Source organism: Mesocricetus auratus, unplaced genomic scaffold, assembly GCF_017639785.1.
Source record: "Mesocricetus auratus isolate SY011 unplaced genomic scaffold, BCM_Maur_2.0 Super-Scaffold_4256, whole genome shotgun sequence".
Taxonomy (NCBI): domain Eukaryota; kingdom Metazoa; phylum Chordata; class Mammalia; order Rodentia; family Cricetidae; genus Mesocricetus; species Mesocricetus auratus.
The window spans coordinates 2,996,865-3,011,099 of NW_024429182.1; the positions used below are offsets into that span (position 1 = coordinate 2,996,865).

Here is a 14,235-nt window from a genome sequence, read left to right on the forward strand (position 1 = left end):
ATAAAGTAAATATTTTCCCACTGTGGATCTCCGGTGAGCGTGTTAGGGAAGCATATTTCCTAAAGATGCAAATAAGTCTAGTCAGAAATAAATATTGAATGGAAACTTCAAAGCCTCTAGATTTCTCCAGTTATAGACCCTGAAGATTTCTGTCCAAACAAGCAGGCACTCACAGGTAGATGAAGGCTTGGGGAGGGGCAGGTGCAAGGTTGAATCAAGGAAGGATATACTCATATTTTAGTCTCTCTCTCTCTCTCTCTCTCTCTCTCTCTCTCTCTCTCTCTCTCTCTCTCTCTCCAGGGGGGGGGCAGGGTGAGGGAGAGATCAAGGGAGCATGGAGAGTCATAATGACAAAAGAATTACTGTTACGTCTGTCCAGACGGTGGTTTTTTTTCTATCTTCATATGTATTTTGTATTTGTCATAGACACATACTATATCATACATTATTTATGGGCTGTGGAGGTGACATTTCAATACACGTGCATATTGCAGTGTGTAATGATTTGACTAATTGGCATGTTCATTACCCCAGAAATGTGTCGTGCCTTTGTACTGTGAACATCCAAAATCCTCTCCACTAACCGTTTCGAAGTCACGATTAAGTGTCCGTAAAACACACTTGCCTCCTGAGCTGTGAACCTTGGGGAGTGGGTCCTCCTCCGACCAGCCACACCCTGAGCCGCTTACCAACATCTCCCTACACCCTTCCTCCCAGTTCCAAGGCCTGGGGTGTTTTCAGCACACACACCCCTTTCTGTTGCAGATCTCGCCTTGCAGATTTTTTTACCAACTGCCAGCCAGAGTCAAGGTCTGTTAGCAGCTGTCTTAAGGAGAACTACGCAGACTGTCTCCTGGCCTACTCAGGACTGATTGGTAAGACCAGGGGAGGGGGCGGGGGGATGGGGGAATGACTCTGGATTACAGATCTGTCTACTGCAGCTTTCCGTGTCTACACAAGAGACAACTTCCCAGTAGCCTCTGCACTGGGGGAAGGGAAGAAGGGGGGAGGGAGGGAGGGGATGGATGGATGGATGCAGGAGAAAAAAGAATTGGGGTAATCATGGAGCAGGAAGGCTACATATTCTAAAGTGAATGAAGCGTCTCCACTGGGGACCTGGCCAGACATTTTAACAAAAGCAGGGGAACCCCTGGCCACTGGGAGAAGAGATAAAGTCAGACACAGTCAATCAAATAAAGGAAATGTAGAGAGCGGGAGCTTGAACGTCAAAGGAGCTGCAGCCAGGAAATGGCCCCTTGGAAATGGATTCTCCAACACTGTTAGGCTTGCCGCCATTATTGTTCTTGGTCATTTGACTCCTGGCGTACAGGGGGTTGTTTCATTATTTTTTTCCCCCTGTAAGTAACTGTTTGAAAGCAGAAACAGTATTTTCTAGTTTGTGGAGGCCTGTGGCGTTAGGAGAGCCATATTCTCAGTATTCTGGAGAACAGTGAGATTAAATAGGCCTCCTGTGTATGGAGGAAAAATCCAGAAAGAGGCTGACTCGCATCTGGGGTAAATAGTGCTGGCTGGAAGGCGGGTGTTCCCGTGTGCCGGGGACAGCTGACGCTGCTCTGTCAGGGCTTCCATCACAGTAACATTGAAGGCTGTGGAGGGTGAGAGAAGTCACAGCTGTCACTTGGTTCTGGCTTAGTGGCATCTCCCTCCCAGGGTCCCCATCAGGGTCATACACATCACCAGCAGGAACTCCCTCTCCTCAGAGTGACAGTGCAGGCCAACCTCATCCCCAGAAGGCTCGTCCCCAGAAGGGCCTTTGGTTTAAGTGAGAGTGTGTTTAATGCGAAGCTGCTTCCAGTTCTCGACACCCCAGCCTCTCCCGACTTTTTGGAAGGAGTCCTGTGCTCCCACGTGTCATAAATACCTATGTATCCATGCTCTCCTTAATGAGGATCTTGGTCTCTTACCTGGGGTTACATATGAAATGGTGGAGTTGGAGGAATAACAGAAAGCGATTAAGGCGTATCCACTGTTTAATAAGGAAGGCTGGAGCCAGGGATGCTCCCAGAAGACAACGTTAAGTCTCTGCAGATGCAATCACTGTTAGTGCTGGGCTCTGTGTCCTTCCAGGAGTTCATGCTCATTAACTCCCTTGTGAGCTGCCAAGGAGAGGGACTGCCAGCTTGTCTGTGAGATCATCCCTAGGCTTGGCAGACCCTTCTGTCCCTCAGGATGATGAAATGGAAGGAACAAATGGTGGATGGAGGGTGTTGTGCAGGCCAAGAAGTATTTCTCTCCTGGGTCTGGGTCTCTCCGACATGGTTTCCCGAGTCAATGGTGCCTAACTTCTGCACAGAGCTTGCTTCTCTTCCACGCATGAGGGATCCATGGTAGCACCTGAGGTCAATGGCTTCGGCTTCACCATTCTCTTTCCAGGTCCTGGTGAGTTAGACCTTCCTGTATGGTGCAGATTAAATTCTAATGCTAATAATGAGATTTCCAAGTTCAAAGAAAGTAAGACCAGTAGGGCAGCAACGATTATATGCCCTTGACCCCAGAAGAGCTTCCAGAAACTATTCTGTTTATAGCCAAGCGCATCCTCTGGATGGCCCATTTCTTCTTCCTTCCACAAAAGCAACTAAAAACAGGAAGTTCTTGGCATCCATGGGTGTGGCCTGGTGTGAGCCACCCAGGAGAAGACATTTGGGTTGTATTAAATATGAATGCATTGTGTGTTTCTCCCAGTGGAGAACTCGCCAGAAAAGCTGCAGTCATAAGCAGGGAGGCCCACACAGCATCTCTGTGGGAACCGTTGCAGATACAGAGCATACTTCAGGAGCCCTTGACTGGGGAAGTTCCACTGTTTTGTTTTTCCCGTTTTTCTCCCGTTCTTTTATTTATTTTTTCGAATGGGTTTCCTGTAGCTATGGATGACCTTGAACTCCTGGTCCTCCTGCTCCCACCTCCCAAGTGCTGGGATTACAGGTGTGTACCACCAAGCCTGGTTTTCTGTGATTCTGGGAAATAACCTGCAGGCAGGCTCGACAAAACACTCTACCAGCTAAGCTATACTCCCAGCCCTATTTCCATTTCTTTCACACCTTGGATGGGTTTATTTAAATCAGCGGAGAATCTGGGAAAGGAAGCCTTTTTCATATATACATTCAGGATGTGGGGACCTTATTGGAGGCATCTACACTCCTTCCCTGTATGACCCTAAAGAAGCCATTTGCCCCCAAGGAAACTGGATTAAATGCCTTAAAAGAATTCTTAAGCTATGTGCACCCAGTACTGTTTATGAAGATTAATGGCATTTTCAAGAAAATGCAAGGGATTTGGCAACTCATGCATCCTAAGTTAATTCTCGCCTTCTCCATGACATCCATACCATTTGTGCAGGAATAAAATACCCTAAGTACAGCCCAAGGAGTTTGCTTTTAATTTTTAAAGTAAGTGTATAAATTATTCTATGTGCTCAAGATAAATCGCCAAGAAAATGCACCGCGTAACATAATTTCCCACCCAGCAAACACAGCGTTTGTAATCAGCCGTGGCATTTCCGCTGCCGTCGGACCAACATTTGTTTCCTTTTAGGCCGCAGAAAAGCCCGTGTCACCACGGAAGAACGACGTAACATGCTTTGTCTTTTTTCCCCTTTCAGGCACAGTCATGACCCCCAACTACATAGACTCCAGCAGCCTCAGTGTGGCCCCGTGGTGTGACTGTAGCAACAGCGGCAACGACCTGGAAGAGTGCTTGAAGTTCCTGAATTTTTTTAAGGACAACACCTGTCTCAGTGAGTTCTTGAGAAATGAGAAGCGTGCCGGTGCTTCCGCGTTTCCCTCTCTGGGGGAAAGCTCTCTCTGTTATGTTCCGCCCACCCCCTTCCCTCTCCCCCTTTCCCTGATTGGCCCCTCGCCCTCCTCCCCCTTTCCCTGATTGGCCCCTGGTGGCCCTCCCTCCTCCCCCTTTCCCTGATTGGCCCCTGGCCCTCCTCCCCCTTTCCCTGATTGGCCCCTGGTGACTCTTACTTCATTTGGCACACACTCCGGGTGACAACGGCAGGGAGCCACACCGAGTGATGAACCTGAGTGCTGCCAAGGCTGCTCCCAGAGGCCTGTGAGGACAAGATTATTCAAATAACCGAGGACGTATTATTATGTGGGAAAGAATACATCTGCCCGCAGATCGAATTCTGATCTTGGCAGTTCCGTGTAGAGTTCATTCCCAGGTTCTGAAAGCCTGGTAGGAATGCACAATGTGAGAGGCTCAAACAAAGTGGAGAGGACAGGCCTCCAAGGAACCTGCGGGGAAAATGAGGATGTTGACGCCAGCAGTCCCTTGCATCGTCAGGACAGGCTCTCCGAGCGGGGCGATGGATCTCTCTTGATGGGGGAATCTGGCCATGCCACAGAAACGCTCAGGATGCAGGTTTATCTTGGGAGTTGAGCCGAGCCGCTGTGAGCAGGGTGGCTCGTCTTTAAGAACAGGCTGGTTACTGTCGTGGTACTCTTTAGGTAATTTAGAATCAGGTTTGACAAAGGGATAGGGATTTACGGAGGTGAGCCCCGGGCATCCACCAGCAGAACTTCAAAAGCAGGGACACCTGGTCTCCCTGGCACACAGCTCCATGGTGGGCGGGCATGCTCTGCGCAACTCTCCAGCTGAGACACACATAATTCATGTTGTAGGGGATATACAGTTTCATCCTCTGTACTCCACACCGGCCACATGAGAACCCTAGGAGACGCAGGCGTCATATCCGCATGACAGCTGAGTAAAAGAGAAGTATCCTTATAGACCCGGAGTGGTAGAGTTACAATCTAAATCTTTGTGCATCCCCCTGACTCCCAAAGACCTTGCTCATGGCTGGTATTGAAGGAACTACTGTTAGAAGTGTAACCCTGAACATCTGGGGCCAGGTCTGACTTCTTAAAACAGGCTTCAAGGTTCAGCCATGCCCCTGGAGAACTCTGTCCTCAAGTGATGAATTCTGTATAATGCTATATGCTTACTGGCTTTTGAAGAACTAGCTGGCAATTTGCCAACTATTTGGAAAACATCTCACCAGCATTTCACTAAAATTCCCTCATCATGAAGCGGTCTCCTGTACCAATTCATCCGACGGTACCATGTGCTTTCTCTTCTAAGAGGTTCAGTGTGGCTCGATTTATGTTGAGGTCTTTGATCCATTTGGACTTAAGTTTTGTGCATGGCGATAGACATGGATCTATCTGCAGTCTTCTACATGCCAGCATCCAGTTATGCCAGCACCATTTGTTGAAGATGCTTTCTTTTTCCCATTGTATAACTTTAGCTTCTTTGTCAAAAATCAGGTATTCATAGGTGTGTGGGTCCATATCAGGGTTTTCAATTCGATTCCATTGGTCTACCTGTCTATTTTTGTGCCGATACCAAGCTCTTTTCATGACTACAGCTCTAAATTGGAGCTTGAAGTCAGGGATAGTGATCCCTGAAAGTTCCTTTATTGTACAGGGGAAACCAGCATAGGACTGTTCCAGATCCCCTGAACGTGGATGTCAGTTTGGAGGTCTGGTAAATCTATGGGGCCTCTGGCAGTGGATCAGTATTTATCCCTAGTACACAAATGGACTTTGGGAGCCCACTCCGCATAGAGGGTTACTCTCTCAGCCTAGACACACAGGGGAGGGTCTAGGCCCTGCTCCAAAAGATATGACAGACTTTGAAGATCCCCCATGGAAGGCCTCACCCTCCCTCGGGGGCAGAATATGGGGTTGGTGGGAGGCAGGATAGGAAGGGAGGGAGAGTGTCCTTGTCCTTATCTCTAATTTAAATAAGAAAGGAGAAAAAATCCCCTCATCATCTCCTCCATGAAAATGTAAAGCCCAATTTGCTTGTTAGGTGCTTCAAACCATGAAGCTGCAATGTCTTAGGTTGGTCCTCCTAAAAATTAGGATGGTCTTTTGAGTTCTTAGATAGCATCCAGACCCACAGAAGGTGCCATAGATATGGAAGCATTTCCTGAGACATTGGGTATACCAACACGTTCCAAATGGACCTCTTGTTTGGAATTCGTTTTATGCGTTATTATTCTTTTCTTGTGCTCTTCTGGTTGAAGTCAAGTCTAAGCAAAAGTAGAGCAATGGAAAATTTGTTCCCCAGTGAGAAATTAAAGTTGTCCTTCTTTGGCAACATTTTGGTGAAGGGGAGAATAGCCTTATTAATGACGTTTAAATGGAAACAAATGTCAAAGGCAGCCAACAGCTTTTGTAATCATTCCATTTATCCTGGTTTGGATGGGGTAGAGGCCGTGTCTTGCAAAAGGGCCTGACCTGGAAGCTGCTACACTTTCTGAATGGGACCCATACATAGAAACTTCATTCCTCCTCCTTCCAATTAAGCCAGACTTCTCTCAAATCTCCCCACCATCAACATGACTGCAGTAGGTTGTGTGGTGGCCGTTTGGGAATGGGGGACGCGGTCAGATTTTTAAGCCAGTTCATGGCAGGTGGCCATATGGGGTGGGAGGAGACTAAGGTGAAGAGGGAGTTGAGACAGAGCTTGTGTCCCGAAAGTAGAAGCATCCTTCTCCCAGGGGGCCTCCCTGAGCTGTTTGACCTATGTATAGTGGAAGCTTTTGTTTTTTTTTTTTTTTTTTTTTTTTTTGCCTTCCTGTTTGGAAGCTCTGCTTGTGGGTGTGGCTTTGGTCTTCAGTTCAGTTGCTGTCATCCCTGGAATTTAGAAGTTAGATCCCATCTGTAGCACTTCAGCAAGTCAGTGAGAGGACAACTGAGCTCATGGATGAGGGCGGCCCACCTGGGAGAGCCAAGGGCCGTCTTCACACTCGACAACCCTCTCCTTGACCCTCTAGTGTCTATCAAGGAAGAGCAGAGTGCTGTGTTGTTCCGCGCCCTGGGATCACTTAGGGAACCTGGCCCTTGTGTCTCCCTTAAACCACAGCTCCTGCCCAAACCACAAGCTGCGTTTGCTTGGTTTGGAGGCTGTCTCTTACAACCCCCCCCAAATGTAGAGTCAAGAAAACAAGCTTCCAATTTTGCTAAACTCGAAGGATAACAATTTTGAAGCAAAATGTCACTTCTAAGGGGGAAGATTAGAGCTTCAGTTACCCTGTCTTGTGTGTCCAAAAGTGCCAAGTAAGCATCATATATTAGCAATCTGCACTTCCAGGTCCCAAATGAAGGAGTTTGATTTCTTATACAATGAATGTGAAATAAAAAAATTCCTAAATCCAGGGCAAATCCCCGAAGACCTGATTAAAAACTGTTTTTTATTCATTTTGGGAAGGGAACAACACACAACCAATTTACTCTTGCCATAAAAACAATCTAATCCCATGAAATTATAATAAGCTTTGAAAGTTTCACGTTTCAAACTTTTCATTTAGACAGGGCTGTGCCTATCTAATTATGCAGATTCTCTCTGGAAGACTGGAAGCAGAAAGGAGAAAAATAACCACACTGAAATTTTCACTAGATATTGATGAGGTTTAAGGTACATTCTTCTTCTAAGGGAACTGGCTGCGTTCCGCTGCCAAGTGGGTGTTAGAGTTGCCTCAGCTTCAGGGTAAAGAAAAAGACACTGGCTAATTTCCACCCAGTGTGGAGTTCTGACATGGCATAGCTATTCATTTTTTTTTCTCTTGGAAAAACGGTGTGGCTGTGATGCTACCTCTGAGTGTAAGGATGTCTTTTAAAGGGCTCTTGATAAAGCCTTGCCTTGTTTCTGGTATAGTACATGCCTCACTCAGTACTTAATGATATTTGGGCACCTAACCCAAGGGATTGGTTCTCGGAACCAGTCAGCTGATTGGGTAGAGGGGTGTATGGAAAGATGGAGGGGGGAGGGATGGGAGGAAGGACGGAGGAGTGGATGATGGGAAGGTGGAGGGGTGGAGGGTTGGAGGGGTTTGTTCTGAGACATCCAGGGCTATATTAACCAGAATTTCCCTCCCACCTCTCTGGCTGTTGGCATCCTGCATGCTGTGTTTGCTGCTGGCCTCTGAAATGGGGTTTTATTACGTTTTCCTGCAGAAAACGCAATTCAAGCCTTTGGCAATGGCTCAGATGTGACCATGTGGCAGCCAGCCGTGCCAGCACAGACCCCTACTGCCACCACTACCACTGCCTTCCGGGTCAAGAACAAGCCTCTGGGGCCAGCAGGGTCTGAGAATGAAATCCCCACACACGTCCTGCCACCTTGTGCAAACCTTCAGGTGAGAAGAGGGTCTGGCTTTCCTATTGGAGTTGGCTTCTGGGAGAATGCGTGCTCATTGTTCTCCATAAAGAATCTTTTGTGTTCACGCGTGTGTTCATACGTATGGCGTGGGAGGGTCGGCCTTCCTCCGTGCTGTGCGGGTCAGGCTACTTGTGAACTTTGGGGATTGCCTCTGCCTCCTGTCTGGCTGCTCCGAGTGCCGGGATTGCGGGTCCAAGCCACCGTGTCTGACCCTATGTGGGTTTCTGGGGATCTGAACTCGGGTCTTCAACCCAGGTACGGTGAACACACCTCACCTATTGAGCCATCTGTCTCCCCAGCCCAGGTGGGATGTGGAAGTTGCATTTTGAACGCTGTAAGTGGCGACTGTGACATCACATAGAGAGAAGAAAAAGATGGGGCTTTGGAGCTAACTGCCTCTCCCTGAAGATGTGACCTTTGGTCAAGACTCTATAAAAGGAGGAGTCTGGGTAGATATACCACTAAGGATATATATTTTTAGGTGGGGACAGCGGGGGTGTTAGTGTAGAGTTGGGTTAGCTATCTATGTCTTCTGTGTTCTTGATAAACAGTAGCGTATCAGAGAGGCAGTGTGTCCTTGGCTTGTCGCCATCAGAGCCTTCGAACAACGTGGGATGTTGAACTGTCGCAGGAGACAATCAGAGGCAGTGTTCCCAGCTGCTAAGTGGAGTCCCGGAGAGGTTGGTTATTTACAAGGCCCCCAAAGAACAAAAAGCCCCCCAAACGCTATCCCAGAGTAAGAGGAGATGCACAGTGCCATGGGAAACCTTGTGTGTACACGGAGCACAGTGGGGACGGCCAAGAAGCTTCTTGGAAGACTAACCCCAGTGCGCCTGAGCTGAAGCAAGGTGTAAACACGGCATTTTCCCATCTTCAGCCAGAGGTAGGGCTTGTTCTGTGGTTCTACTGAGTTTTCCTAGTAGTCAGTATTCTACTGCCAACAAGACACTAGTGATTTGGAGGTTTGCACGGGCTTGTGTGCCCTTAGACTCCTTGGGTGCGCTTGTGGTGGCTGATGGGGTTAAGGACAGCTACCGTGACATGATGAGGTCCAGCTCATGTATCTGGGGACACGGGCTTCTGGAGAGGGCGGTTCCTGTTCAAAGTCTGCAGAGCCAGTGGGCCGCAGAAGCAGTGCCGGGAACCCAAGAATGTCTTCTGACCGTGGTTGCTCCTGTGCGCTGAGGGAAGAGGCTAACCCCATGGTGGCTTCTGCCTTCTGCCATGCCAGGGGAATGCGTGGTTAGTCTGTTCGCCATCGTTCTGATTGTTACAGGCTCTCATGTGACCCCTTAATGACCTTGAACTTGCTATGTGTGTAAAGGGGGTTCATAGAAATGTGCTGCCATGCCCACTGCATGCAGAGCTGAGGGCGGAACCCAGGACTTTGTGTGTGCTGCTTTCCAAGCCTTTGTGATGGGACCTCCCTCTTAGCACAAGAGTGCCTCTCCATTTCCACCTCCCTGGCAAGGGGGAGCCCCTCTGGAGCGTTCTTGTAAATGCCTTCTCCATCCACAAGCTCTCTTAAAAAGTGTTGGGCCACCGGGCGGTGGTGGCGCACGCCTTTAATCCCAGCACTCGGGAGGCAGAGGCAGGTGGATCTCTGTGAGTTTGAGGCCAGGCTGGTCCGACAGCCTCCAAAACAATACAGAGAAACCCTGTCTTGTAAAACCAAAAAAAAAAAAAAAAAAAAAAGCGTTGGGCCGTTTTTTCCCATCTAATCCATATGACGTTGCCTCACTCTCAGTGCTCTTCGTGTGAGCGTTGGTCTCTGTCTCGTGGTGCCTCCGGATCCTCACAGCTTCAGACGTAATTCATTCACTGAAGATAGCAGGGAGAAATCAGATCACACAGCTCAGCAGCAAGCCCAGCGTTCTTTGACTTTCCAAACCGCCTTCCGACCCCTTACCGTCTCCAGATCCCCCCTTTTGCAGAGCGTCGGATCTGGGAGGCAGTGCAGGGAATGGTCAGTGGCAGCTGCTGCTCCATTGTGCAGCAGGGCCCTGAGTCTGAAAGAGGAAGGGATTCCTTGAGTCTCCCAGGCTGGTGGAGGCGGATCTAACACCGGGAATGGCAAGATCAGTCTCCTCTCTGTTTCTGGTAAGGGCTCTGGGCCCGTCTCCTCCCTTTCCTGCTGCACACACAGTCAGCCTTTGCTCTCTCTATGCCTCCCACCCTCGGATTCCAGCCCGATGAAGGCTAGGACCCCGTCATCAAGGCTGACAAGGATGGGCCAGGCATGCTTTCCGGTCAGTAAGGGAAGGAGCGTGTGCTTCTGCAAAATCTGCAGCATTCTGTACACATTCAGACACACAAAGGGTGGCCCAGGTAGCCACCCACAGTCCATTATCCAGTTTCCTTGGACTCAGAAGCTTTGTAGACCTGAGCATTCGAAAGCTGAAATAGAAATCCACTCCTCAGCGAGCAGAGTCTTAACAGGCAGGATGCACCTTGCCCGCAGTTTCGGAAGGTCAGACAGGGGTGACTTGGTGACATCTCAGCTTGGAAACCATGGCACTCCAGGTCCCCCGCTTGTTGCTGTCCCAGCTCCTGACTTGGGTTCTTGTGGTGCACATCTGCCCTCCAACACATGCCCAGCCAACCCTCCCGGCCGGGAGGATCCCGTGTACCGCCGCACAGTTGTCCTGGCAACGCCAAGCACACCCGAGTTTCATCCCCCAGAAATCACGCCTTTCCACTCCCAGCGTTAGCTAGCGTAAGAGCTCTGGTTTGTAAATAGAGGGACAAAGGTAAAATTAAAGTGTGATGTCTGTCTGTCTCTCAGGGTTGCCTCTGTTGACTTCTCCACCAAGAGGGCTGAAGGAATTGAGTTGGCTAGGATGGGAGACGGCCACACCTCTCTTGCTGTGATACGCTCTGGGAGAGGAGGTCTCTGGGGGGGGGAGTTCACCGAACCTGTCTTTACACACCTGAAATGTAAGGTGAGGGTGTTAGCACTAAGCCTTGTCTTCCTCATCCAGTGAGCTCTAGTATTGCCTTCGCTGCCGGGCAACGGGGTGGAGTGGATTATCTGTCACGACATGCAAAAATGACCGTCGTGACGACGGGTCCTTAGGCAGCTGGTCACACAATCCATCTGTCACAAAGATCCATCCGGTGCTGCTGGGCCTTGCTCCGGAATGGGGGTCCGGGGCATGCTAAGGGGTGCTGGCGTAAGACGGAAATGGCAGGGGGGGACGGTAGCACATCCCATGCTTTCAGATATGTCACCCCTTTCTCCTCAGAGCACCCCTGTGGGGCAGACATTACAGGCATCCCTTTCCTGAGGACAGTGACTTAACCAAAGTCAGCGTGTCTTTGGCGGGCTCGTCCCGAGGCCGGTGAGTGTATCGTGACACTTGGACAGCTGCGTCTTTCTGCATCAGGAATGGACAGTGACAGGATGTAGTGGACAGGGAAAAAGGAGGGGAGGCTGCCCTAGTTCCTGCTGAAGGTCATTCCAAGAACGAAGTGGCAAATTTGAAGTGCATACTTCGTTCAGGGCTACTCCTGGCTTCAGGTCCAGGACACAGGGTACGGACGGCTGAAAGTTTGCCAGTGGAAGTTCTGTAGCTTCGTGACCCCTTTAGGGTGACTTGCATGAAGGATAATTTGAGGCCACACAATGGGGGTTGATGACAGTGACAAGTGAAAGGCCTTCACCCTGAGAACATGGTTCTTCTGGCTGATTTAGGGCTCAGCTCGGTGCAGGGCTCCCAGGAGGCCCATTCTCCTCAGATACCTGTCTTTCCTTCGTGCCTGCACGGCTGTAGATGAATTACCTTTTGCCGGGGCGGGTTCCTAGAAATACCTTCGAAGGGTGTTTGTCCCTGCTGTCTGAGTCATGGCTCAGAATAGAACTTACTTAAACCGATGTGGGATCCGTTGGTTAGCTGATCTGGAGACAGTCAAAGACCTTGGCAGCCTTAAAGATTGCCTCCTTGGAGACGCGCCCTCTTGTAATATTTTTAAATACAAAGCAACATGGGAAGACTCCGTGGGACTGAAGGATTTGTCTTAACATTTGAGATACGCTCCTCCTTGGAAGGAAAGGAAGAGAAAAAACATATTTTTGTTTTCCAAAAGTCTGCCTATAGCCAACAGCAGACCTGCGTGGGGAAATGGGTGACCCTGGGCCTGGTGATCATGGGCTCATGGATGGCTGCTGGGGTTCTACTATAAAAAAATAAAAGTTGATTGATTAGTATAAAATGTCAAGGAGATGTCCAAGTGTTGGCCCCCTGAGGTGATAAAATACCGGGTTTGGGGTAACCCACCAAGCTCCCCTAGAAGGACTAATTGGCAGTCATAGTTGGAAACAAGCCTCATGCAAGCTGTGCTGTTGTTAGCCTGTCCCTCTGACCTGTATGAAACGGTCACACAAGAAACAAAGAAACCTTAATAATTCTACAAATTGCTTCATCATCCGTACCCTCGAGTGGCCTGGCAGCTGGAAACGCTTCGAGTATTTAAACCAAAAGAGTGTGCTTGTCGCTGATTTAAGGTAAACATCTCTGGAGGTTGTAGGTGGATATTGGAAACGGTTTGGAATCACTGTGCTCTCTTAGGGCCAGTGCGGCCCCACCCCCTCCAACCCAATAAAGACCCCTTGGTGGTGGTACCCAGAGTCCCCTAGGATCTAAATCTAGCCGCAGTAGCATTGAATCTGGGTATCTGTATGGGAGACGTTCCCAAGACTGCTAAAACCCGCACGCTATGTGCATGCTTGTTGTGACTGCAAGTGAGTGTGTATGAGCGTGCCTGTGTAGGGCAGAGGTCAATCTCCAGGGTTACTCCTAGGACCATTTCCTAGACAGGGGATAACACTTTACCTGGAACTTTCAGGTTAGGTTTGTCAGTGAACCCCGGTTGACTCTTACTTCCCTGGTGCTGGAATGGCAAGCGTGTGTCTGCCTACGTGCAAGAAAGCTCTGGTGACCGAACTCAGGTCCTTCGTGCTTGCATGGCATGAGTTTAACTCGCCGAGTCACTTCCCTAGAAAACAGGGTTTGGTTTGGTTTGAATTTTCTCCTCGGATTGGTCCAAGTCGTCAGAGCTGTTACATGTAGCCGGCTGATGCTATTAGAGTCAAGTCACTGCGGCCTTCAGACTGGGCTTCGAGCCTGAGACACTGACGCAGCGGGCCAGAGAGCACCTTATCAGCCCAGAGCTCTAGCAGGACGGCTGGAGAACTGTGGGCAGTTGGCCTGTGTTAACAGTGAACAGTGCAGGCCACCAAGTTCGCTTTCTGTGAGACAGGAAGACCATCGAGTGTTCATCCCAGATTTGGGTCTCCCCCGCCTCATCCTTGAGACAGCCCTCTGGAAGGAGCCAGCAGAGCGGCTGTCTTGAGTTTGGAAGGTGTGTCAATCCTCATGGCTAATTTTTTTCTTGAGAGCAATTCCCATCCAAATCATCAGTGCAGAGTCAGCTCCCCTGCTGCCCTTGCACCCTGACGTAGGTACCCTTAGTGTTCTCTGACTGTCAGAACTCGTCAGCACCATGTGGCTCTCAGCAGGGACACTTGGCTTCCTCTGTGTGCCCGAGGGGAGGAAGGTGCACAAAGAGGCTGTGAAGTCCCTGCATCTAAGTCTAGGTCTACATTCCGGCCTCCCAGCATAGCCTGGACTCATTTCCTTCTAGTCCAAAGGCAGGGTCTGACGGCACTGCAGGCTGGACTCTGATAGTGTGTCACCTAGGATTCTCAGATAGCTCGGAGGCATGGAGGAAAGACCGTGCACTTAGCTCTTCCCTAGTATGCTTGAGGATATTGAGTATGATCTATATTTAGAAGGCTCCCCTCCCTCTTCTGCACCAGTACCTTGCGGGGCCCAAATAGCATCCATTTGATCCAGATAGGGCCTGACCATTCCAGAACTGATTTTGAAACTTCACAGTGGGAAGGTGATTATCCAAAACTGCTAAATACCCGGGGCTCTGCTGGTTGTGACCAAGTGCGAATTTTTAAGAGTGGAGTTTTCAAAGGAAAGCTGCCAATGGGTGTGCTGTAAATCATTTGTGCCGGCAGACTGACCCCAT

The 14,235-nt window shown here is 49.5% G+C and overlaps 1 protein-coding gene across 3 annotated transcripts in view; it reads left to right on the top strand.

The window, feature by feature from the left end:
- The window catches only part of Gfra1 (GDNF family receptor alpha 1), a 259,679-nt gene that overhangs the window by 225,525 nt on the left and 19,919 nt on the right, over window positions 1–14,235 (top strand). For all 3 annotated transcript variants that reach the window (XM_040742220.1, XM_040742215.1, XM_040742207.1), the window contains 3 exons: window positions 766–875; window positions 3,620–3,754; window positions 7,992–8,173. In XM_040742220.1, coding sequence (XP_040598154.1) covers window positions 766–875; window positions 3,620–3,754; window positions 7,992–8,173 — 427 coding nt within the window. The remainder of the gene's footprint in view (window positions 1–765; window positions 876–3,619; window positions 3,755–7,991; window positions 8,174–14,235) is intronic.